Consider the following 27740-nt stretch of genomic DNA (forward strand, 5'->3'; position numbering starts at 1 on the left):
TGACCAGCTTATGGATCCCTGCACCACCATTCAAACTCTGTGTGCTTCTTTGTTCATCATAAAGTGAGAAATGAGGCCAAGGGTGATTTCCGGGGATATAGTGGACAAAAACGCCTCCCCACATGGAGCTAAATGCTAGGGGAAGGAGACAGCCAACAAACAAATGAAAACGTACAATCTCTCAGATAGGATAAATGCTGGGGAACAAATTCAAGCAGGGCAAGAGGATAGGGAGTGCTGGGGAGGCAGTGAGTGCTGGGGTTGCAATTTCAAAGAAGGTGCTCAGAGGTGGCCGTACTTAGAAGATGACTGATATTTCAGCAAAGATCTGAAGGTGAGGAGTGAGCTCTGCAGATACCTGGCAGAAGAATGTTCTTTGGCAGCAACAACTGCAAAGGCTCTGAGAAAGGAGAATGCCTGGCGTGTCTGAGGGCGTGTGTGGCTGCAGGGGAGTGATTGGGCGCGAAGAGGAGTGAGGAGGAGTAAACAGGAGAGGTGGCCAGAGAGGCCGTGGGGAGGGAGAAACACTGTCCAGACCATGTGCAGCTTTGCAAGCCATGGCCTTTACCCTGTGGGAGGTGGGAGGGAGGACTTATTTTTATCTAGATTTATTGTGTTTATGTTGCCCCCTGGCTCCCAAGTTAGAATGAGGGTAAGGACTTTTTCTCTCTTACTCATGGCTTTATCTCCAGAACTCCGAACATACCTAGCACAAAGAAAGTGCTCAGAGAGTCTTTGTTGAATGTGATTGAGCCAACTGGACAGGTGCAATATTACTGAAGGATATAGGAACTAAGCATAATGTAGTGCAATGAAGTCGCCAAACTATGGAAAGAACCAAGATGCCCTTCAACGGATGAATGGATAAGGAAGATGTGGTCCATATACACTATGGAGTATTATGCCTCCATCAGAAAGGATCAAATCAAAACCACATTGACAAATATCATGGAGGACAAGGGGTGTTAAAGAGGTGAAGGGAGTTGGGGTAAATTGGAAGGGGAGGTGAATCATGAGAGACTATGGACTCTGAAAAACAATCTGAGGGGTTTGAAGTGGTGGGGGGGTGGGAGGTCGGGGTACCAGGTGGTGGGTATTTTAGAGGGCATGGATTGCATGGAGCACTGGGTGTGGTGCAAAAATAATGAATACTGTTATGCTGAAAATAAAAAATAAATTTAAAAAAATCATAAAAAAAAGTAAACCCGTTTGCTCATGTTAACTATTCCCCCAAAGTAGGTCAACCTATTAGAAAACTTAGTGTTAACTTCATGTTCCCTAATAGGAAAATTTGTCAATGCAAACAACAAGGTCTCCTTTAAATAGTATCTAAGAAAAAAAAATCAATCCAACCTTCTGTTACTTTGGCACTTGGGTCTGAAGGACGATCATCCTCATCACTAAAAAAAGATAAAAGACATTTCATTTTCTATGTATTTAATATATGAAGGATGCTGGCTAAGTAAAAGAATAATCTGTCAAAATCATTATTCATATAGAAGTAAATCTAGAATGGTATGTCTTCGAGTTATCAAATCAAGTGAAAATGACTGCTACAGTGACTTTTATTTAGTTTTTATATATGCCCTCTTCTTTTCCAGTAGCACAAATAATTGAGAGTCACCTGCTTTACTACTTATGTATGTTATAGCAATCATGAAGGGAGAAAGGATTAATGGCGGGCCAGGGGTAGGTGTCCTAAAATGGCATCAGGCCAAAAAGAAACCTTAATTTCATTGTGCCAAGTGGAAAAGAATATAGTTCTAATCAGGTAGATTTTTCTCCTATACCCTAGTTTTCTCCTGATACAAAGTGCTATACCCTTCCCAGTTAGTGAATATTCTTCTAAACACTGGAACAATTTTAGGCACTTTTTAGAAAAAGGCTATTTTAGAAAAAGTATTAATCAGACTTCAAGTGTACATGTATTTTTCCCCCCTGTTTGTCTCCTATAAATACTGCAGAGTCCATCCTTTCTCTTACAGTCTTCCCCAATTTGGAGGGTCTTGTCTAAAGCTCATCTACCCTTCAAGGCCCAACTCAAACTCCACTGCTTTTTAGAATTCTTCCCCGAATGCTCCAACTTACATAAGCCCTCCATTTTGGGGATCCCTGTGACAGAGCCACACTGTTGAGTGTGTAGGTACATAAGGACAGTAAGTAGGAAGCCCTTTAGGTGGGCCATTAGTGCAGGAACTACTGTTGACCCAGGGCCTGTCTCTTAGGTTCCAGAATCTAACACATTAAAGACTTGAACTATACTAACTAGACGACTGTACTAGAAAGAAGGAAGTAGAGACCACATAAATAGGTGTGGGAGAGAACACGGAAAGGGGAGCCCCAAGAAGCAAGCACAGAGGAGGGCGAGGGGAAGGAGTGAGGGGAGTTTGAGGTGCGAGACACTGGCTTTCTCACATGGTTACTCAAGGGGCCCATGTTTCACACCAACATAATTGTCATTTTGGATTTCTATTTTCTTAGCCAACTCATATTGCTTTAATTGACCGTACCTAGAAAATGAGGGCAGATCCTCTTCATTGTATGAGGATGAACTCATAATTCTATGTAAGAAGTAATATGCTGGTTCAGTACTAGATTTCCTTCCTTCTCTCTGGAAAAGTACAAGTCAGATAATTATAAAAAGGAGATTTTGTAATAACAAGTAAAATATGCCATAATGTTTCCTTAGTTTTCCATATAGCCAGCACTTCTGATCAGGTACACTGTGTTTGCTCCTAAAATCTCACATGGCTTCCTAATAAATAGATCCTAATAAACAGATCTGAGTTTGTGTTGAGGCTATTGTCCTGGCGAGCCTCTGAATTGGCCAGAGTTGTATCTCTGTGTTGTCTTTTCTCTGGCTCACTGCAGTTTCTGGGTTAACCTGGAAATCACTGCAAACAGATAATTCAGGGGATTGTCTCGCCAGGAAATCCTAAATCATGTGTAACTTCCAAATGCATGTACAGTGCACTGTTTTTGGTGAGGCTAACCCAAGAGGATGATAAGGCCAAATCAATCACTAGAATGATACAGAACCGGGAAAGGAGCTGTGTGTCAGAGTGATAGTTGGACTTATGGACTGAGGAATATTCAGCATACTTTGAATAACTTGCTATGTTTTAACAAGTTGGGTAAATGATTTTTGAGAAAAAATTTGGTTAAGGAACTTGCCCAAATGTCACATAGCTACTAAGTGGCAAAGCCAGAATTCAAACCCAGATAGGCTGAATTTGCATGAATCTTTTTTACTCTCCTCCAGCCCATCTTCTGGTCCTGCCCACTGGCATGGAGTTTCTGCAAACAAAACTTCCAGTGAATATTTTTAGGCTAGAGTACCAAAAAATTTAAATCTATGATTTTAAATAATTAGATTGCATTTCTCCTAAGTGGTTTCCTTTTTCTGTTTTTCTTGTCCTTCTAACTAACCTAGGACCCTTTCTGTGATCTATTTTTCTTCAATTTAGGCTTCTGACTTCATCCGTTAATCATTTCCCTTTTATTGTAAATATCAGCAAAGTGGGAGAGACTGCACAGATTCAGTTTATGCACTCTTCTTCCTACCAAACGAAAATTACTTCAGCTAAGTTTGTGAAACTCTATACCTTCTCTATAGAAACCCGGTCATTGAGAGTCCCGTTTGTCACTTACACTTAGTTGTGTCTTTCTCTTCCAAAAGGAAGAATCTATGCCAGTCAAAGATTTGGAGGTAGTCACATCAACATTAGAAACAGTTCGTTGTGTCTCCTCAGCTTCTGTCCATTGATTTGGTGATGCTTCAGTATCCAGTGTAGTTACAGTGGATTTGCACTGACAACATTTTCCTAGTGACAAAAATTTTTTCAGATTTCTCTTGCTCTTCGGTGGCTTGGAAAAAGCCATTGTGTTCATAATGGGCTTTATGTCTTCTTTTACTTGATCGTCCAATGGTTCTTCTGGAAGTTCTCTCACAACGTCTTGTAAAACAACTTCATCTTCATCAGAAGTTAAGCCCTTTTCCACTTTATTTTCTGAAACTTCTTGATTAATATCATGAGTTACCAAACGAATGATAAGATCTTTTTTGCTGTGGACATCTTTTAAAAGCTCCACTTTGGTGATGTCAGGCTTTATTAAGTTCTGAAATGAATTCCTACTAGCAGTCTGGAATTGAAGAGAAAATTATTAAAAACTACTGCCTCAGTGATTTTTCCTATGGTTCTATAGTAATAAAGCAATTTTCACTTGCTTTTCAATTTAGTAAAATTATCCTCAAATGCCACTTACTGGTAGAGTGGTGATATATATATATATATTTTTTTCCCTTTAAATATATCACTACTCAAATATATATATTATATACATATTATATATAATATATAATCTATATATGATCTATATATATTATTATATATAAATATATACTTTATATATTATATTTACTATGATATAATATAATATGTGAAATGGTAGTAAATATGGTGGAATTGATATTCCAATCAACAGCTGATATTATCTACAAGCATCATGAACTTTTCTGAATTTATGGTAAATAAAACTAAGGTGTACACTAAATGATACTATATTCATAAAATATATATATATATATATAATATAGTATAATATAATATTATATATATATTTGAGTAGTGATATATTTAAAGGAAAAAATAAATAAAAATCATAAGCAATATTTGCTCATTTCAGTAATCCTTTTTTTGCATTAAAGAATAATGTCATCCAGTCCAAAGAAGGGAACCCTAGTAAGTTTTGTTCTTTTGGTTCAAGTTTTATTTTTTACTTGTCAAGAAATGCAAAACGCACAAATACCGTAATTACGTTCTATTTTCATCATTTACCTGGAAAGTTCTGTGACAGACTTAGATAGGACATCTTTTTCTAAACTTAGTGAGAGAACCAATCATAAGAGCAACCTAAATGTAGATATTTTCATGAACAAAAGACAAGGTATTGGCTGACCTGGATTTTAAAACATGATTGTGAAAGACTTTGCATGATCACCCTCCACACATTCTAACCCTTGAACATATTTTCCAAAGGCGGCTTCAAAGAGGAACTCTTCATTCCTCTTCACCTCCCTGGTCAAATGTCACTTTCCATTTTGCAATGGGAAAGACAGATCAAGGAAAAGATGGTCATAAATGACTTTTCCATTTCTGTAGCCTTTGATGATGCTGCAGAACCTTTACATTAATTTGGGTTATCAATCTTAGATCTCTGTAAAACTGCAAATCAGAGTTTCAGATAAATGCTGCCCTACAGTGGTAGCTCTTGTGCAAAACAAAATGAAAGAAGAAATCCTGTAAAAAACTGAAACATAATCAGTCTTGATGATCTGTGCTGGTGGAGGGAAATAGTGGTTCAAAAGCTCGAAGTCGCCCTGATGGCTCCAGGTTGTGTCACTGTAGGAGTCTTTGATAGGCATGTGTCTGGTGTGTTGGGAAGTTTTGGTAATTCAGAATAGCAAATGAAGCATTGCTTATGGATTCCTGACCGAAGACTAGCCTCGGAGTTGCCTGGGTTCCTTAAACTGGTCTCCTGTTCTTTCTGAAACCTCCATGCCTCCACTGGGGATGGACGGCACCACTGTCCACCTCGCTGCCAAGATTCTGTCTGAACTGGGCTAGCTAGGTCCATTTGCTTTCCCTGAGACAGCTTTTGCTTCCCTTGTGAGTAGCAGCAGTGGTTGCTTTGGATTAGCTATTCTCTTCCAACTTTCTGTGGGCTATAAAGAGATAGTTAACGTACTGATAAAGGATGTGAAAGAAGAAAGCAGGTAGCCAAAACTGACAGATGATTAAGAGGTAATGACTTAGAGGTAATTGTCTATAGTTTTGAGACATAGATCTTGTGCCCAAGGAATTACTTATATATAAATGAAAGCTACCAAGTAAATGATAATGTAATTTTGAGAACTGAGAGAGAAAAGAACATTTTAGAACTGGAAAGGATCTTCATCTGGTTCAAGAAACTAAGGACCAAGGGGACTCCATCAATGTCTCTGACAATCTGAGTATCTGAGACTAAAACAACAACAACAACAACAACAACAACAACAACAACAAAAACCTGTAATGTATTCACCAGCTCTGAGACTTAGTTCATTGGGCTGGAAAATAATGCTAAGGAAAATATAGTCCTGGGCTTACGCTCCAAGCCGGCTGCTTCTGTAGAACTCTGCTCACTTTGTAAATCACAGACTATATCCTGAGTGTGACTGCACGCCATCATCCTTGCAAGAGGCTCATTTATATGGAGGGACTTTGGTATTACATGAGAATGTGGGGCTGGATCAATGTAACAACTCCATCTCCCGGAAGGACCATCCCTAGGCCCTAGCGCCCTAAGATCTGTACACAGAACTACTTTTTCAATAGTTATATTGTACCAAGAACAGTGTTTTGGCAATTCAAGCCCCTTTAAAGTATTCTTAAAACCTAAATATAGGACTGCAGAAAAACTAGTTCATAAAAATAGAAATATGAAGACGGCTGGGTAGAGAACAAGGGTAGCATAGGAAAGAAACTGGGTTCCTCCTGAGTGTGTCAGAGTAGAGGGTTCTGTGAAAGTATTATGTAATGGAAGTGAAAGAAGAAGAAACAAATGAACTGTAAAGAGCCTGCAGTCTGATGTTTGTTGATGAACGTTGCTAAGTAAAACAATACTACTGTGGAGACTTAAGTCTGAGGATTTCAATCTTTAACAGGTTGACCTGTTGTTCTAATTGGCCCTTTTGGACCCATGTAATACTATGATAATGTATATGCATTTAAAAAGAACTGTAGAGATTATAAAAATTGCATTTCTTCTGGGTTGCCAAATGAGGACTACAGTTCCAATGAGTCCTGTTTGCTGGTAAGGGTATTTCCCTGTATTCCCATTCTTCAAGAAATGGAGGTTTGGTCTGACTGGCTAATGGAAAATAGCTTTCCACCTTAACACCGAGCCACACTGCTGACGGGTGAGTCCCAGGAAGGCAGAGAAGTGGCTGAATCAGAGTGTCCCAATTCTACTGGGCTGGGCAAGAGAACATTGACAATATTTTATAAATGCATTCCCACAGACCTGCCTGAAGAAGGAAATCGCAGGACAACCAGGTCTCAGTCACTACTCATCTCTTTCCACCACTGCGTTTAGCACTTACCTCTAATGGTTTTACATTCAGTCGTCCCACTTCATCCAACGAAATGCGCTTTTCTCGCTTTTGCTTTCCTGCCTCAGGTGTGCCCATTGAGTGACTCCTCCCGCTCGCCGACACTCTTCTCAGTGCCTCAATGCTGCGTCCGGTTCTAGTTAAACACTCCAACTGCAGTTTCTCAAGAGGTTGTGTTTTTATAGAAATGACTCCTAGGTGTTCTGCCACAATGTCTGGATCGATACTGATTGGTTGTTTCCCACGGTGAGGAATTATTTTAACTGGAAGTTCCTCTTCACTTAAATCTTGACCTAATTCTTTTTGCTCTAGCTCAGGCCCTCTTTTAACTGCATGGTCATGCACCTTTTCGACAATTCGACCAAGATCCAAATCACCAAAGAGACCAGCCTCTGAATCTTTTGAGCTAATCACTTCTAATGGACAATTGGAAACCTTACTGATGAGTAAAGAAGCTACCTCTTTAGGGAAGACACTGTTTGTACCTTTCATGTCATAATAAAGTTCTTCATGAGTTCCAGATTGTTGTAGTACCTGATTAAAAACAGACTCGACTATCTGAGAAATAATTTCTATACTTTCTGGACTTAAAAAGTTTTCTTCAGGATTAGCAGCTACAACACTAATGTTATTTCTGGCAATTTCAGCTGTCACAGATTTTGTCAATTGAGATGCAATTTTATTTACCTCAGACTTTGATAAATTTTTTGCATCTCTGCTTGAGGCACTTGGCAGCTTTACTAGTTTAGCCAAGAACAAGGCCAGCATTTCTTCTAAAAACCTAGCATCTAACACAGTCTCTTTTTTTGTTGAAGGCTTTTTCTTTGACTTAAGGTCATCAATGATCTTAACCACTTTTTCCATAATTTTGACAGCTTCCAGAACTAACTCTGATCTTGATGCTTCTTCTTCTACTCGAGGATGAAGTTCTGAATTGGAAATTTCCTTCACCATTAAAAATCCTATTATATCAGAAAGGACATTGCTTTTACTCATTAAATCCTTATACACTGAAATATGGGAGCCAGAATGCCTTAAAACACTGTTATAAACAGAAGTAACTACTTTTTCAATAGTTGTACTGTCTGCTAAAGATACAGTGGGTGATTCTTCGGCCTGTGGCACTACTATAATTTGACTTTTAGAGAGATAGTCTTGGAACGAACTTAAGATTTTTGAGATTATTGTTTGCATTTCAGCATGTAGAGAATTGTTTTGTTTCTTGCCCACTTTTGGAAACATAGATAAAAGCTTTGACAAAAAATTTACAGCAATTTCTTCTATTATGTGAAAAGGCAGTTTATAAACCTGTGATGGCTGAGACCGGGGAACTTCAGTGGTTTGGATAACATCTTTAAGGATATTTTCAACAACACTGTCAACTTCTGTACACTGATGTGGTGTTAGCTCTCCAGAAAAATAGTTCTGCAACTGGTTGCCAGCCACTTCCTGTACAACTAAATTAACTATGGTTTCTGAAAGGATTTTGCAACCACTGCTGACACAATTTTGTATGCTCTTTTGAGATCCAAATTGTGGTAAGAGATTATTATAAATAGTCTGAACCACTAATTGAATAATTTCATCATCATTAGGATGTAAGGATTCTACATACTTTACAATCATATCATTATCTTTGGAGATCTCTGTCATAATTGTACTTATTAACTTCATTTGAAGGAAATACAGTTCTGTGTACAAATGATCTTCAGATATTTCTGCTTTTGCACTGGCTACTGTTGAGAAAATTTTTGATAGAAGAGAAGAAATTATACTTTCTAAAAATTCATAAGGTAGCATTATGGTATATGGTGATGATGTTTGACATTCTTTGCAGGCTGTTTGGACTACCTTGTGGACCTTTTTCATAACCTCCTTAGATTCTAGAGGCAAACATGCTGCCTCTGGAACCTCTTCATAAAGTAGCAAGTTTAGCTGATGCTGAAAAATTTCTTCTATGACAGTATTAGCTAGCTTTCTTGCTAAATTTCCACCATTACTATTTATGTCCTTATAAATGGAGTCTTGAGATCTATATTCCTGCAAAATATTGCACAGAGAGGAGTGAACAATCTTGTTGACTAACATTTTATCACTTGATGGTATGTTAGCCATAGAAGGTGCCTCATCAGAAGAATCTACCTTAGTTGCAGCTGCCATTTTTTTCTCACGAGGTGCTTTATTCACAGATGGTTCTTTTTGCCTGAGAGGTATGTTGGGAACTGATGAAACTATATCTGCAGATGGGAGGAACTGACTTCCCTGACCTGGGTTCATTACTTTAATTTGAGCATCTGAAAACTCCTTTAACAGGGAATCAATCAGTTTCATAGCTGTGTCATCGAGTGCAGTTTGATTTACATTTTTGGTTACATTCTGACATGTATCATCTGTGCCCAGTAAGGAATTAAAAACCAATTTGTTAACTATTTCAGAGAGAACATCTCCTAAAAAGTTAGCAGGAAAAATCCCATGATTATTTTCTGGTGGATGGTCTGGTTTACTAGGTTTACTTTTGATCTCTTTATCTTCACTTTTTTTATTCTCTTCCTCTTTTGCAGGAGCATTGTGTTTACCTGGATTTGTTGAGGTAGGCTGGGCTAAACCCTTGCCATCTGCTTGAGTTAAATATACCGCTTTATCACCTAGAGGAATTGGGGATTTTGAATCATCTTCTGGTTCTTGGAAAGGAGACATTTCTAAAACATTTCTGTAAATGCTTTCAGTGAAAATTTGGACCTGTTTAAGACACAAGGTCTGTTTGTCATCTGTAACTCCATAAGCTGGAGAATCTCTCCTCTTCTCTTGGATCTTTCTATCTCTCACTTTGGATTTCAGAGATGGTAATTCAGAAGGTCTATCATCCTTTTCTAATGAACTCCCTCTTTTCTTGTCACTCTTCTTTTTCTCCATTTTTAAAGCTGGTTCCAGCGCAACCTTCTTGGTTTTTGTATCATCAGTAGCTGATGAAAGATGTTGGTATACCTCATCACGTTGCCCTTTCTCCTCTTTTATACCCAGAGTGTGTTTCTTCTTGCTTTCCTTCTTTCTAGGTGTCATACTCAAATCTGGCCCCTGAGTATCTTCACTTTCCATATTAGTTGTTGGGAGAGTAGCTTTTGATGCCTTCTCATTCTCTTTTCCAATTGACCTTTCCTTTTTCTTTTCATCCCCTTTCTTTTTATCTGCCACACCTCCAACTAACCCTGATGCTAGGGTAGTCAATTCACCCTTCATAATGCTAGTTATAGTGGTACATATTGGCTCCTGGATGCTACCTGTCTTCATAGATGTCTTCTCCTTTTTGAAATTCTCTTTTCCATAATGTGCTCCTCTACCTATTTCTAAAGTGTTCATTATGTCTTTCAGGCCTGAGGTTAGAGGAGTAATTGTAGGTAATTGTTCTAGGGAAGAAACTGGGTTCTCCCTCAAGCTTCTATTTATTTTTGTAAAGGTATTATATGGTAGGTGTTGAACTTTTTGGATGATGTTATCCACATTTAGAAATGAAAAGAAGGTGGAAGACCAGTCTCCTGAAAAAAGTGGTTGAATCTTGAAAGCAGAGATTGCCTTTTTGGCTAAAGCAGCTATCATCTCTATAACAATGTTACTGCTATCATCTTTCTGAACATTGTAAGATCCATACATTTCTATGACCTCATCGTACACAGAGTCAGATATTTTATTGACTGTCTCTTTATCTATTGGTGGAAAAGAAAACATTTTTCCAGAATTTGCGAGGACTTTAATTTTACTTTTCCTAAATTCGCCTATCAGGCCATTTGCAAATTTTACAGCCATGCCCATGGGGTCTTTTTCTGTTATTTCTTTGTCCTTAGGGTTTTCCGCAATACTTGGGAGAGTATAAAATTTGCTAACAAGGTCAATTATGACATCTTCCAAAAATGTAGCAGAATACACAGAAGCCTGTGGGAAGCCTGTGAGTATTTTTTCTTTATCAGGATTCAAGGGTTCAATGATATGGTCATTTTTGGGTAAGTTACAGGGAAGGGATTCTTCCTCATATAAAAACGGCTGCAGATGGTGGTCCACAATTTCTTTCATGATGAAACCAGCTATTTTCCTGAGGAATAAGCCTCCGTTTTTGTATGTATCACTCTGTGCTTCATTTTCTAATTTAAAATTTTTCATAATATTGTTACATATGGAGTTAACAAAGTTCTCACTTGCCCCTAATTGCATACTTTCCACATGCTCCTCTGCTGTGGCAAGTCTAATTTCATGTTCAGAAATTTCTGTTATAATTTCATCAGTCAGTTTTGAAGCTGCATTCACAAACTCATAATCTAGTGGCACCTCTTTCTCACTGAGTTCAGTTTCAGTCTCACATGAAGGGAATATATGTGCTAGAAGCTTGTAAGTCAGATCTTCTAAAAGGGAACGCGGCAGTACAGTGATGCAGGACGGAAAAACATGGCTGTCATCGTTGATGCTGTCAAGCACATTTCTGATGATCTTTTCATCTTGGAGGGAGGAATAGGAAGAAGTTGATAATTCTCCCAAAACTAATGACTCCACTTGATAATTGTAAATTTCTCCTAATAGCAAATAACATATTTTTTGCCCCAAACCAACAGCATCACTTTGTATAGCTCTATAAATATGAATCAGAGATTTATAATCATCTAATATTTTTTCATAAATTAGGTTGACAGTTTTTTTGACTATTTCTTTATATGCCTCTGAAAAATGCAGATTTTCGTCCAAGTGATCTGCAACTAAAATTTCTGATGTGGTGAATTCTAGCACAATTGATTTTACTAATGTTGTAACAATGTTAGTTACATTAGTTTTTGCTTTACATGGGTTTTCAGCAGCCAAGAAATTATGTGAAAATACATAAAGGATTCTGCATAAAAGCTTGGAAATTACGTCCTCTGAAAAGATAGCTGAATTTACAATAAAAAACAATTCTCTTTGTTGAGGATCTGTTGCTCTCTGTTGATAAGTTTGACCCACTGTACCTGAAGGAAGAGTTTTATCTGCAGATAAAAATGACTCAAGATGATGGTTAAATATTTCTTTTATTATATAACTTGCTATTTTTGTAACAGGTATATTACTTATGTCCTTTTTATCTTTTTTAAGAGACTGGTATAGATTTGAATGACAAATATCAGCATAAATGGCATCAACCATAGCCTGGATATCTTTCTCTGAAATTGCATTTTGTTTTTCATTTCCATGTTTAATAATGCATATTGCATGTTTAGAAATTATTGACATGATCTCATCAATCAGCCTCACAACAGTGTTGCGGAAGTCTGACTGCAAAAAGTCTGGGTCTTCTGCACTGCAGTTCAATGGATTTATCTGATCTAAAACCTGAGTGACAATTTTTTCCAAATTTGTATGTGATAATATGGTGGTATATGGTGTATAAGCCTGTCTTTGGAGTCTTGATTTCCTAATAGCATAATGAACTCTCTTTATCAAAGTGTCAGCATTGAGTCTTGAATATGATTTAAAAGGCAGCTTTGCTATGAAATCTGGATGAATTTGGAAATCAAAAACTTCAGCCAGGATAATTTTAGTTACCCTTTCAGCCAATGTTTTTGTATCATTGAGAAAGTCTGTATCAGGTTCCAGTTCATATTCTTGCAAAACTTTGCTATATGCCATGTCAATAATTTCAGTCACTACTTCTGTATGCACTTGGGGCAAACACAATTGTTCCTTAGCATTTTCTAGGATGATAACTTGAGCTTTTGAGAATTCTTCTGTTATCAAATATATGAGTTTTTCAGCTGTTTCCAACAGTTCTTTTCCTGAATCTCTTAATGAGTTTGTTTGGACAATACCTAATAACCTGTGGAATATTTTGCTTAAAACCCCAGAAATCACATCTTCCAAAAAGGCTGAGGAGTAAACACCAGCAAAAAAATGCTGCCTTCTCACATCATCAAAGTATGTATATGATGGAGGAAGTAATGACTTTCCATACACAAATGGATGGAGATGCTGTTGACAGATATTTTTAATGATAAAACTGGCTATTCTATCAATAAGAACATTGTTACTACTTATATCGTGCTCAACTGTTTCTTGAGACCCAGAGTTTTGCAACATATTTCTAAACACAGAATCAACGAGATGCTGAGCATCATCCTCTGAATAAATAGATTCGGTCTCTGAATAAATAGATTCGGTTTCTTCTTCATCTTTTGAAAATCGAATTTCATGTTGGGAAATTTTCATCCTGATATCACTAATTAGCTTTGAAGAGATTTCATCACAATTAATTCCTGATCTACCTTTTGGAGTTTTGGTGTATGAAAACACGTTATATGTAGAAGGAAAGATTCTAGATAACAGCTCTCTAATTATGTTTTCTAAAAGTGTGTATGGAAGCAAGGTGTTATATGGAGATAAATGCTGGCTTGGCTTGATAGAGTCACTGCTGCCACTAAAGATGTTCTGAATAATGTTCTCTGCTGTTAAAGTAGCATAGGAAGAAGCTGACAAGTCCCCAGAAAATAGGGGGTGAAAAAGATAATCAGAAATAGCTGCTACAATTAAATTGGTAACATTTTCTGCAAAAATGTCACTATCTTTGAATTCTTGATTATCAGCCTCAGTGGTTAGTCCATGCTGTTGCAGAACATTCTCATAAACTGAATTGACAAGTTCATCCACAGTGTCTAGATCTACAGTGGGGAAACACTGCTTTTGGTCATCACGAAGAATGCAGATTTTAGCATTGTTAAAATGGGTATTTATTGAGTTAACTATTTTTTGGGTCATTTTATCCAGTTCACATTCAGTGTTATATTTTGGGTTAAAGACCTTTGATAATAGCTGGGCAACAATATCTTCTACAAATGCATTAGGATAAAAGCCCATACCTAGTGATGATGGCTTCTGGGGTCTATGTGACTCTGTGACCTCACTGAGAACCTCTTTAACCATATTTGATATTTCATCCAGTGGAGTCACTGAACAAGGTAAGCCCTCTCCACACAGAAAGGGTTGAAGGTGATTTTCAATAATCTCTTGAATAATGAGACTGGCTATTCGGTCAATCATTATTGGGCTTTGGCTTACTATATTTTTCTGGACCGACACAAGGGAGTCAGACATCTGTAAAACATTATTATAAACAGACTCCACCATATTTTGAAGGCTTTTTTCTGTATATAGATGTTGACAATCATATTTAGTGAGCCAAATCTTATGCTTTGAAATGGAAGACAAAACCTTGTTTATTATACAGGTAGACAGCTCATTAAAATCTGAAGTCAATAAATATTTCTTTCCCAAGCACAAATCTTTGTAGGGTGGAGAAATGAGCTGAGATAATAGCTTCCTGATGACATCTTTTAAAAATGAGTGTGATAACATGGTAGTATAGCCCGCTGAATGTTGGCCTTGGTCATTAAGTTCTCTCAGGTTGTTTTGAAGTTTCTGCAATATATTTTCAGCTTTAAGAGGGTAATATGAATTGGGCATGAGCTTTCCTACGAAGCACAGCGGGAGTTGGTAGTCTACACTCTGTCTCAATATGCCCTTAGTTATCTGTTCTGCCATTGAGGTGGCAGCATCTGTCAGATGACTGCCACCAGTAACTTGTAATGCATATTCCCATGAAACAGCACTATTAACTGAGTCAGCAATCTTTCTAACGGTTTCTTTATTGATTGGTGGAAAACATATCCTTTCTTCAACATCCCGTAAAACGGTGACTCGAGCATTGTTAAACTCATTCACCACGGAGTTGACATCTAATGTATTTACCTCATTGAGCTGAGCTTCAGGGATGTTTACATTTTTGCTCTGCAAGGAGGTGGAGAGATTAAGGAAAATGTCTGCAATTATTTCCTCCAGAAATGTGGCAGAGTAAACTCCTGTGTTCATGCCTCCTGGATATTGCATGTTAAGAATAGCTGTTGCATTCACTTCCTTTTTACCTGGTCTTTGAAGAGGAGGTAGAGGAGAGAATTTTCCTGAACATTGCTTACCAAATGGGGCTTGCATTTTGGAATGAATCACGGTGAGGTTATTCAGTGGTTCTCTCAAAGGCCTGCTGTCATAATTTGTGAATCTTACAGAGCATTTATCCTGTCTTGATTCTTTTAATTTTGGCCTTTCTCCTTTTGGGAAACCAGGGAGTCTTTGTCTTCTTCTATACCTTAAATGCTTGTTTGCAAAAAGTGGACTTCTGGGAGGTTGGTATATACTACAGGACAGTTTTTCCATCAAGGATTTTACCAAGGTATGGGAAGTAATACTAAGCATAGATTCTTGATCTATTTCTGCTAGATTTTCCAAAAGGGCTGACACATTATATTCTTCAAATGCTGAGCCATGGTCCATTGTTCCCCTGCAATAATTCTCTATGTTTTGAAGTATGTCGAGCAGTTGACCTTCTGTTGGTATTTCACCAGAAAGAGGACCATCTGTAAGGAGGTTGTTGGCTGTACATTCTTCCAAAAGTATTTTAATAAATTTCTCACATACAATGTTCAGAAGAAAAACTGATTTTGGGGAGAGCCCTGGGTTATTTCTAGGTATTCTATGATTTTGCTGGTTATCTGAAGGTAGGAATCTTTTTCGTGATATTTCACCAGAATCCATATCCCAATTTGGGCATTCCTCTTGCAAAACCAAATTGAAAATATTGGAAATTTTATTGACTACTTCTTCGGATTCATGAGTTTTTAGGCTACCAAACAGAGTGCTTAATTTGCATGCCAGAGAATTTAGTTTATTTTTCTGTACTAGTTGATTAATTCGGTGAGTAGGAGATGATTTCCAACCTCTATAGCCTGTCTGTCTTTTCATAGTTTTGGTTTTGTTGCGAATGGGCAAATTATGGGTTTTAAGCCTGGAGAGTGGTTTCCTTCTTCCTCTCCTGTCAGGCTGATACTTTATTCCTATTTCCTTGGACAGAACATGGATCACTCCAATTAAGAGATCCTGAAAGAGATTGTCGAAGTCAGCCACAGCTACTCTTGGGCAGTATATATATTTTGTTTTCACAGAAACCACTTCTTGTGTAATGTCTGCCTTTAAAATGTCACTATTAAAAAGGATTCGAATAATGATTTCAGAAATGCTTAAAGCAAGTCCTCTGATGGAAACTGACCGACTTGCAAATACTTGTGAATGAATTAAAATAACCTTGCTAAAAGCTGCATCTTGGTTTTCCAGTGACTTCTGTTTTGTTCCACTATCTTCAGTACAATCAGAAATGCTAGACATTATATAGGAAATAACTAATTCAGTGAGATGTTCACAAAATTGATAAAGTGAAGTATCATAGTTAATGTTTCTTAGAGGCTGCTTTGATTCATATTTTTTCCTTAATGGTGTGGAAACAGTAAATACTTTTTCACCAAGAGGACCTTAAAACAGAAAACATTACTATTTTTAACATGCATTAAGAGAAAATGTTGAGCATTCAAAATACTAGCAATATTTTATACATGAATTTTACCTAATTCAATAAATAGAAAAACCTAGTCAAGAAATTTCAGAACTGAGTTCTCTTCATATCTCTATTTCCCACCTGTGGAACCTTACTTCAGCCATGAAGTTAAGAAAATAGTCTAACAGAATTCAGATCTCTAAGTGCTGGTTTCTTCCTTGTATAGCTATGTTTCCAGCTTTAAAAGCTGGAAATTCTAGGGCAGAGAAATGATCTTCAGCTTTAACTGCAAAGCCCTAGCGTGATTCCAGTGATGACTAGAGACCTCATATAATTCTTGAAAATATTTTCAGCTGTTTATCTAATTATCCAGTATGGGACTATATAGTATAGAGTAAATTGAACTGGATGAAATTGCTGATGTTTGACATTTTTTGACACACAAAATGGCTATTTCATATGGTTCAACCCAATATATGCATGTATCATATTCATAGAAAGGGAGTACAGATATCCTATTTGTAAACATGGATTCGGAGTGTTGTACTTAAAAAGAACTTAAGTCACAGCACTGGAACATGAACACAACAAGATATTTAATGCCATTGTTCTTATAAACTCTATCATCAATGACTGCAAAGTTTAACTGTATATCTCAAAAAGAAGTTGGATCATTACAGTCAACTATGTATGAAGTTTGACTGTAATTTAAGAAGTCATTTTTTTTTTTAGAAAAGTACATGAAAAAGAAAACCCTCTTTGAACTTGTATTTGAGAATTGCCTGTTGAGCAGCTATATGTCCCAAGCAAGACAACTGATTTCATCATATCATAGGCAAACCACACGCCCAACCAAAATATCTCACTTTAAATTATACCCATTTAATTTCATCTGTTGCTAGCAAAAACTGAACCATACTCCTCCAAATAACAATTAGGTAAATGTGCTCAACATTTTTTTTCTTTTAGCACACTGACCAGTTAAAAATATAGTTAAATAGCCACCCCAAATCCAAGGCCATTTTCAGAGAAGCAATGAATGCAGCTTCTTGGATGTGAGGTGACAAAACTCATTGCCTTTTTTCTCTAAAATGATGCCAACTTTTTATAAGTCATGCCTCACTCACCTCTGGTTTCAAAGTTCTTGAAATGTGTGACCACAGCTGTAGTAACGTATCTTGCTACTAGATGGATTTCTTTTGGTCCCAGTTCCTGATCTGCAAAAGCAATGACTTCAGCTTCCTCAGGAGGTTCTGGTTCCTCTAACTTTGGGTACCTATCTTTCCACTTTTCCAATAAAGTGAAATCTTCTCCACTTGCTACAAGGCTTTGGTTTTCTTCTTTGATTTTAGAGTTGATTCTTTTTTCCCATATTTTAAGCAAACTTTTCTCATCCTTTTGTTCTTCAGACATCATAGACAAAGGCCCTTCCTTTGATACAAAAGATGGCTTCATTGTTTCTATACTTTCATTAGAATATGGGGTTTGACTTGGAAGGTCATAACTTAACAGCATGGTATTGACAATATTTTCTGCAGCTATACCTATTTTGAGTGGAGAAATGGTTGTCTGTATATGGTTTGGCTTAACTGGCTTGGGGCACTCATAGTGAAGAACTTTGGGATTTTCACCTTCCATTTCTGTGAAGGACATGGGGTGCTCTGGTGCTGCTTGTACAGTGTCACTGGATTTCTGAAATGGTTTTGGTAATGGGAGAGAGCTGTTTCCTTTCACGACTTGTTCAAAATGGCTAAGGCCTCGGGCTTCACTTCTAGAATATAATGGTTTCAGTTCTGATTCGAGCCCTTCCAATGGCTCTGTGGTTTTAAGTGTATCCTCTGCAGAGTTTCTGACATTTGAAGGTAGATTAGAAGAAGCCTTCTCCTTTACTTTTCTATCTTTCTCTGAATAAAAAGATAAGCCAGGGATTTGTGGAAGATCATCCCTGCAGCTAATTCCCTCTGACTCTGAAGTGAACATTCCCATCCCAGTGGCAGATCCGGGCCAGTTGGCTGTGTAGGCATTTTTGGCTACTTTGAGCAGATTTTCCTTTGGATGGCTTTTGATCATCAACTCACAGAAATGAGTACACTCGTCCATCAGTGTGCTGATGATCTGACTTGCCACAGTGTTTTTTTCAAATATGCTTATTGAAGATGGCTCCATTTCACATTTTCCTTTGTCGACCTTGTTCTTTATTATACCAAGCATGTCATTGACAGTATTAGCAGTGTAAGTAAGGAGTTCTAAATGGAACGAGTGAAGCTGTCGAAGGGTATTATAGTGCATGTTCTCCTGGGAAATCATACTACATGATTTAGATCCGTTAGCAAACTTATTCCGTGGTTTCAACTCGGGCAATATTGTTTTCATGAATGGCTTCTGTTGGACAGCAAAAAAGTTTTCAATAGGTATTTTCACAATTTCAGAAAAAGCATATGGAGAGATATGTTTAAATTGTAGGTCTGCAAATGATTCTAAGGTGTTCAGAACCCCTTCCATGAGCTCTTGAGCAATTTGGTGGCTAGAGCCCTCATATATTTTGTCTTTCAGCTTCGTGTTATAAATTGGTACATTGTTGAGGTTGTTTGTTCTTAAGGAGCCACCTTGACTTCTAGCTGTAGTTTCTTTCTTGCTTTCTAGCATTTCTTTACCATCTGTTATGAACATCTGAGTCATGAAGTACATGTCTAATTTTTCCAATAGCTTTTTAACAATTTCCTGACCAAATATACTAATTTGTGCTTGGGAATTCTCAGCGCCAGAAGCAGCTCTTTTAAAGTTATGGCGCCTGCTTTCATAACCCTCAAGAGGTGACAAATTTAGAAGTGAAACAGATTGTTCTAATTCCTTTGTTTTCACTAAAATTTCATTCAGAACAGACTCAGCTACCATCAATAGCTTGTATTTTTCATTTCCCACGTCATTTGCTTCTGTTTGCCATTCATCAAACATTTGTGTAAAAATGCCTTCTTTAGGGAAGATCTTCTCTAGCTGGGAAGAAACATTCTCCAAAGAGAAATGGACTTCTGGATTTGCAAGAGAGATTGTCCTAAAATTCCTATGTGAAAGTTTGAGATCATGTGAGTGTGAAGCTTTTATCTGGTCAGCTGAATTGTCATTTTTCATAGCATATAATCCCTGCAAAACTGCATTAACCATCTTACTTGCTGTCATGATTTGATCAGAAGTTAAAGTGTCTACATTTACCATTAGTCTATTTTGCCTCAACTTTTGAAATTCACTCACAATTTTTTCCAGGATATTGCTTATTATATCCTTGGCATGCATTTTAAATTCTGCAGTGGGGAGTTTTGTTCTCACGAAGGAGTTTTGGGCATCCCCAGCTGACAGCCGGTACGGCAGACCAATGGCAGTACTGGACTGACTGCCTCTGAAAGTCTTCTCTCTAGGACTTAACTTGGACTGACTTTTGGCTTTAGCACCACTAGGTCCTAGCTGTGGTTTTGTTCCACATTTAGGCAAAGAGATAACTTCCGATTTTGCTTTGAAGTTCGTTTTAAAACTTATATTAGGGTTGTCTCTGAGACTAGCATTAGAACTGCATGGCCTCGGAGACTGCATTCCATCAGACTGATCTTTAGGGGACAAATTCTCTTCTAGATTCAGCAAAACAAAATTTGTGATCTTTTTGAGAACCTTTTGGACCAATTCTTCACCCACTCGCCATGGAGAAAATTGCAATAAGGTGTTTTCCAAAGAAGTGGCACTTCTCACGCCTGTGTAAGGACAAACTCGTAGTATCACATGTTCAGGGGGAACACTTCTTCTTTCTGCTTGTTTTGATTCCTGAAAGCTTGGTGGATTCAACAGTAATTCATCATGGCCAGATGCTTCCAACTCTTGCCTGGTCTCCTTCTTTTCATATAAGGATGTCATTACTATTGAGAACATTTTTCTGGAAACACTTTCAACTATGTCATTTGCAACACTGCTTATATGTGACTGTAAGGTTTTTTTCCGTGCTGCTGCTGTTTTCATTTTAGAATCAGATGTAAAGTGGGGGGGTTCAGTAAACGGAAGCCAATGGTCTATGTCTTCCATTACCCTCTGATACACCTTCTTTAAAATTTCCTTAACTGCACTTAACAAAGCAGTTTTTTCCTGTCTAGAGTCTCCATTTCTAAATATTTCTTCCAAAACCCTTCTCAGGTTTTCTGCTTCTGATATAATTTGGTTTTGATATGGGTGTTTTGAAAAAAGAGACAATTCAGTGTTGTCATCCATCTTTCTTTGACCTGTCAATATTTCATTTTGTACAACTAGTTGTGTAAACAGGCTAGGATTCTGCTGTGAGTAAAACTTAGTTGCCTTCAAAGATATTTTATCATGTAAATTCCTTAAGATGCTGTTGACAGTTTCACTCGCAATTATATTTTCTTGGAATGAAGTATTGTTTGGATATGAATACATCTTTTGGATTTCTAAATCTATGTCATTTTTTATGAGCATCAAAATGGTACTGGCGATTATGTCAGCATATTCCCTAAGACAAGCTTGTGATATATGAACTGCAGGTCCATGTTTTTTCCTGTAATTAGCAAATGTGTCATCTGTGACCTCTTGACTGAGAACGGTTCTAGCTGTTGAGATTTCTAGGACATTCACATCCGATGGCATTTGGTGTGCTTCAAGAAATACGCTGTTTTGTTTACAATTTGTTAATTCTGGGCCAACATGTGTTTTTTCTGTAGTCTGAGTATCAAGAGTAAGTAGCATATCTATTCTTTCCGTGGCAAAAGATTTTAATCTATTAGAAATGGCTTTAGTAATAAAGTGAACACTTTCCTCACATGGGTCAGCAGATTGCTTGGCATCTTGTTTTTTAAGTACAGTTGTCTGATAATCATCAGAATAAACTGATTTCAGCTGTACATCTCTTCCCTTTCTTGCAAATAGAAAGCTCCCCTTTTCCCCCTCATTCATTGAGTCTGTAACAGGAGATCGTTGATGCTCTGCTTTGGGAAATGAATCAGAAAATGCCAGGGGCAATTTCAGAGAAATAGAGTCCTTTGCATTTACACCAAGCATGATAGCAGAAGTGAGATTTTGAAGAACAATATCCACCATATCACTGGAAATCATTGTGACACACGACTTAGGAACTAAAAGCATTGGAATAGCTTTATTTGCATACTTGGGGTTTGTTTCAGAGTTTGCTTCTAAATGTTTCCCGCTTACGTTAAATTTATTAAGAGTGGATGCAGTAAGTAGGAGATTATTCTCATCCAGTGTTTTCTCACAGATGTCACTTAAGATACCCTCGATGGTATCTAGTATTTGAAATTGAAGTTTTTTTTGATAATCACTTTTATTGAACAGCTTTCCAACAATATCTTCTGGCTGACCTGGCTCAATATCTCTGTCAAATAGGTTTTTTTCATATTCGCCTTTAGTAGACACAATACTTAACACTGTGTTAACAATCTGGCTTGGGAAATTGCCAGAAACCACAATATTATGGATTAAAAATGGACTTTTTATTTCTTTATCTAACTTATGTTTGATTCCTTGTAAAATTTGTCTAGCCACTTCTGTTGCATATGAATTTAATTTACAGGCAGTCAATTGACATATTGATGTGGTCTTTCCTGACTTGTCATGATCCATTGAACAATAAGAAAATTGATCACCAGAATATGAATCTTTGGTTGATAGCCATGGTTGGCTGGAAGCAGTCTCATCCTCCTGTAGAGGCAAAGCCATTGGAATTGTGAAATTGATGTGAGAACGAAAGAGAGCTTTTACTTTGGAAGTAGCAAATGTTTCTAAATTTGTTAATACTGACTGTATAATATCTTCAACTACATTCATTTTGGTCATTTTACCACTACTAAATGTGGACTGAAATATACATGGATTTCTGTCCAGTATGGTAGACTGGAGAGAGGACTTTTCTTCATTGTCATATTCAGGAAAAGAGATAATTGCTGGACAGGTGATAATGTTAGATCTATTTTCACTTGCATTTCTATCTGCCATGACAGCAGAATAAAGTTTTTGAAGTATGGTTCTAACAACATTATCTGCAACAGCAGTTACATCTGCCTCAGACACTAAAGGAGCCATTATTTTATCCATAGATTGAACTGATTTTTGAGCAACTGGCTTATCACCAGGATGAGGAATGTCACATAAAGGGGACTGGGAGAGAGTAAGCACATTTAATTGATCAATTAAGTCATTCTGAAAAATTTCATTCAAAATATTTCTTATAATGGGTACAACTGGGGACTTTTCTGGTTCTTTGAGTTCTACTTCAAATTTTTTAAATGTTCTTTCTAGCTCCCATTGCTGAAGAGATTCTGATTTAGTTTCTTCTGTTGGTCTTTCCTCTCCAGCACTTTTTTTCTCTGTATCTGCAGGATCGTCTAGGTAGGACTCTGGGTCAGCCCCTCCTGGAAGAAAATTTCCATAGGTTGGCCTGTATCTATAATTTTCAATCCCTTGCTTTTTTTGTTCAGTTTCATTAAATAATTGAAGAGGCTCTGCATCTAAAATTAAATCGACTAGATTCTTAAGCATTTCTTTCTCCTGTAGTGGCTTGGTTATGCCTGTTTCCAAATCTAGTAAGCTCACATTTAATTCCGTTTGAATAGCCTTCAAAATAGTACTTGATACTTTCTTTGCATGCATGTATAAAGCAGACTCCAGTTGTTTTTCACGTGTGTTTGCACAAATGTTGAAACTTTCACTTTCCCAGTACCTCTTGTTGCTCTTTTTATTTCCATTAATTATAGTGCCCAGAGCATCTAAATTTCTTTTGGCAAACCCTTTCAATTTAGCAAAAACCATTTCAAAGATATCAGAAGCCATGATTTCCAGTTTATTTGGATGCTCTTCTTTTGTGGTCCCTGTTTTGGGAGTGGTTGTCTTTCCGTTGTTGTTAGTCACCTCTTGGCAACTTGGCTGGATCATACTGGACAACATGCTGGCGATTATGTCAGAGCATCTGCCCATTTCCTCAATAAGCAAAGCAAATGATAGGCTGTCAGTATCAATATAATCTGAGATAGCTTTAAATTCTGAATTTGTGAAAATGTGATCCATCTCAGCACTACAGAATTTTCCAATGATACCTTCTAGAATTGTATAAGAAATGAGCTGAATATTAGACTGTAATTCAGTGGTTAGTCTCAAATTCTCCTTGATCCACTCTCTGTTTGGTTCATCAGATCGTGGACAACATGGACAGTATCCTATGAGCTTGTGTAACATGTCACATAAGGTATCCCCAATTCTATCTAACACTTGCAGTCTGGTGCACCTGTGAACTTCCTCTTGCATATGAGGGCACTGAGAAGGCACACGTTGTTTTTGCTCAATCTTAGCAGTTTCATACGAGATTTTAGACCTTAGCGTATCTGAAGGGAGCAGAATATTGCTTTTACCTGTATTTCCACTTAACAATTCACAAATGCAAGTTGCTAATGAACTTGTCATAATGTCATTATTTAGCTTTGTGACAATAGAGTCTAATTCCTTTTCACTGGCAGCAAAATCTCCTGTATCTATAAAGTCTTTGGGAGGGCCACACTTCCCAAGCTTTAGATTTTTCTTATTGTATTTGAGCTCTTTCTGGATAGCATCCAAAACAATTTTTACAACTTTAGTTGTGTAAGTACTAAGGTGAGATTGAAATGAAGATTTCTGGTCAGGTTCAGGTTTGGAATGACCAGCATGGCTTTCTAGTTTAAAGCAGTTTTGCAATTTTGGACAAATAAATGAGTTCAGCTTCTTAAAAACTGTGTAAGTGATCTTATCATTAATGTGAACTATAGGTTCAGGTGTTGATTCAGTTTCTTCAGGTTCTAACCAGGGATCTTTTGTATTCCTTTTACTCTCAAGCCATATTTTTAATGGCTCTTTATTTAGTATGTCAGCATTATCTAGAGATATTTGAGGTACTGATGAAGAATGTCTGATAATGTGACTATAAGCTACGTGAAGTATTTTTAATACAGCATCTACAATTTCTTGAGCTACTATTTGGATTTCTGATGTACAGAACATCTGGTTCATCCATTCTTGATTGGACAGATCTTGTGGGCTTCCTGATGTAAGAAGTGAAGCTTCCTTATTTTTATAACCTGAGTGATCAGAGGGCCCAGAAGATAGGTCTTGGAGCACCTGTGATAAAATACTAGTAATTATATCCTCTGAAGCTTTTTGTATTTGATGCTTTTCATCTTCACAGAAAAGCAAAAGGTCTCTATTCAAACATGGCTTGTCCTTAAAAAGGTCCTTATTATTAAAACCTGAGAGGTCGGTCTTTAATCCCCAATTGTGAAATGCTACCTCATCTTGATAAGTAGGCTTTGTATGTAAGTTCATATTTCTTTTGTACTTCAAATCAGCATTTTCCCTTGTGAACCAGCGATCAGGAACCTGTTCTTGTAATTTTGCTTTTTCATCTTTGATTGACGAAATCAGTACATTTTCCACAATCTTGTCTATTTCTTTATTTTCATCTTCAGAATAAAGAACCATGCCAGGAACATTAATGGGTGGAAAGAGGCATCCATGTCTAGGATGATAAGCTACTCTGGTACTGCTGAGTCTGTGCCCTTCTTCAGTGCCAGAAGGACTACTCAGTCTGGGGTGTCTTCTCTTTTGGACATCTGTTTTTGCTGGTTTCTGATGTAACTGAGCCAAGAGATCATCAAGTAGATGATGGATGATCATTGTTTCCTCGGATGCAATGATTCTCTCATTACTAAGTCCAATTTGTATATAACTTAGTATAGTGTTGATTGCTTCTTCTATATAACCAACCAGAGAGGATTGGGAAAAAATATTTGACACCAAGTTTTGTATGTCTTCTTTGCTAATCAAATTGGCGGCATCAGGTTCAGCACTGGATTTACTTTTGCTGGCTCTTTGAAGGAATGCATATGTTGGATCTTTTTGGTGTTGCTGGTCAGCAGGTTTGGTAGTGATCTCAAGATGAGCAAGTTCATTTTGCTTAGAAGATGCAAGAGATGTCAGCTTTTCTAAAATCACATGAACCATATCCTCTGCAATACCACTCATGTTCTCCATAGTATAAGGTGGTGAAGCTTTTGAAGTTTTTTCTTCTGGAGAAATGAAATGTTCCCCACTGGCTGTTAAGTCTGATTTAAAGTGAACTGACAAATTTTCTTGTGAAAATACCTCGGTACATTTTTTCTCAACTGCAGACTGTAGCTTCTCAAGCACAATTTCCATAATTTCAGCAGCTGCTGAGGAGATATTGACTTTGGAGAGCAAGCCTCCTTTGTCAACGTCAGTTTGATCAACCAAAGTTTCGGCCGTAACAGAAGTAAGACTGGGGATGGTCTTGGTTAATTCAGACATCATTTCATGAAAAATATTTTCTAAAATCACCTCGGATTCCTCTTTGAGGTGATATTTAAAGTTATCAAAAACATTCTTTAACTCCTGCATCTCGTTTACAACTTTTGCTCTTTCATCAGAAGATGGCGGCTCTTTTAAGGCATCTGTTCCAGTGATAGCATCTTCAGATTTCTTTGTACCTCTTTCAGTTGGTGCAGAAAGGTGAGTATCGGATTTACTGGTTTTAGGTTTAGGGGATTCAGTGGTTTTATTATATTTAGGTTCAGAGTCTTTATGTTTTCCTTTTCTGCGATGTTTTTTCCCCATTGCTCTTTTTTCTTTGTGGGCAGATGGTTTTATGGGTGTTGCTGGTTGTCCTATTGACCTGTCAGCTGTGTCCGCACAGGCCTCTGCCTGAAATGTCTCTGCCTGAATACATGTTTCATATAGAAGCATTTCACTGCATGTGCTACAGCAACTCACACTATTTGAAGAGAGGGTAGAGTCATCAGGTATTGGGTATATAATATTTTGCAACCTTTCTTCATATTTTGTGATGGCTGGATATAATATACTGGTCACTGCAGCCACAACCCAAGTCATTATATTATGAACTATACTGTTCAGTTCTTCTGAAGTTACCTGGAAAGGAGGTAAGCAGGACACAAAGGAAATCACATGTGGATTTACTCTATTGTAGGGACAGGGGCTAACCTTTAATTCCTTGTGTCAAACAATGCATAGCTGGAATCTAGGCATGGTGTATAGAGCGAACATAGGAAAGGATCTTAGAGTAAGAGATTAATTTCAAATTGGTTTATACTCTGTAGCTGTGATTTGTTCTTTGAATATGATTCCCTTTGATTCAAAATCCCCTGGAACATTGATTTTGAGCATTTATTGCTGAGCACAAATGTCTTCCTCATTAAAAAAAATAGCCAAGTGGGTGTCTAGGCTCATAGAAAACAATTGCTCTGGCAAAAAGTAAGACTGTGTTGATGATCCAAGCATTATTTCTTTTCTTTTCTTTTTTTACAGTTTAAAGTAATTTGTTTAATGGTTAACATAAGTGAAAAGTGATGGTCTTAATGATAAAAAGAAAAAATATTTTGTATATCTGAAATAAAAAATGACTTAACTAATATTATTTACTATATAGTAAAAGTGATCACCATCATCATTATTTTTCTGGGAATTAAGGACTGCACTTGTTTCTTAAAAATACGAACCAGAATTACCTTTGACAAACTATTTCATGAAACAGACTTGCAGTCAAAACATTTATATGCCTTTGCAGAAATAGCCTCCTTTTGTGTAGACATCTGTCCAGCTAGGAGGTAAGTGTGAAAAGATACCACAGCAGAAGGGTCAGGCTGTGGGCTCTGTGGCCCACTGGTTGCTGCCTTCCTCTGTCAGTTCACTGTGTTTTTATGCAGGCAGATGACTACAGCTACTTGTTAAGGTTTAATGAATAGTCAACAATTAGCACTAATGATTTAGTGGAAATAAATAGGCTTTGGGTCCAACAAAAGATTATCAGCACAAACTGTCTTGGAGAGGGAGGCAGAGGATAGTTCACATTAATCTTGGTCAAAAACGCTGAGCTAGAACTGGGCTGGACTCAAAGGGCCAGAAGTTTGGGCAGGAGAGGGAATTTGGGGGTCTCCTCCCCTGTGAACTGAAGTAGAAACCCAGGGACCAGACCTGAATGGCCTTTTTCTCTATGGTTAACTGCCCTCACTGTCACAGCTTAGACTGGACCAGAGGCAAAAGCAAACTGCACCTGCAGATCTCTGTATGTGTTTATGTACCTCTCATTGCAGATGTATTTTGGGAACATAAAAATCCTCCTGCCTATAATAA

At 37.4% G+C, this 27740-nt stretch overlaps 1 protein-coding gene across 3 annotated transcripts in view; it reads right to left on the reverse strand.

Moving 5' to 3' along the window:
- LOC116582840 (fibrous sheath-interacting protein 2-like) overlaps positions 1–27740 on the reverse strand; it is a 67581-nt gene that overhangs the window by 5300 nt on the left and 34541 nt on the right. For 2 of the 3 annotated variants that reach the window (XM_032330632.1, XM_032330631.1), the window contains 5 exons: positions 17669–26519; positions 7145–16518; positions 3652–4143; positions 2511–2611; positions 1354–1400 (listed from right to left, as the gene is read on the reverse strand). In XM_032330632.1, the coding sequence (XP_032186523.1) occupies positions 1354–1400; positions 2511–2611; positions 3652–4143; positions 7145–16518; positions 17669–26519 (18865 nt within the window). The remainder of the gene's footprint in view (positions 1–1353; positions 1401–2510; positions 2612–3651; positions 4144–7144; positions 16519–17668; positions 26520–27740) is intronic. The other variant, XM_032330633.1, reaches the window with a different exon arrangement.

This window comes from Mustela erminea, chromosome X, assembly GCF_009829155.1.
Source record: "Mustela erminea isolate mMusErm1 chromosome X, mMusErm1.Pri, whole genome shotgun sequence".
NCBI classification, from domain to species: Eukaryota; Metazoa; Chordata; class Mammalia; order Carnivora; family Mustelidae; genus Mustela; species Mustela erminea.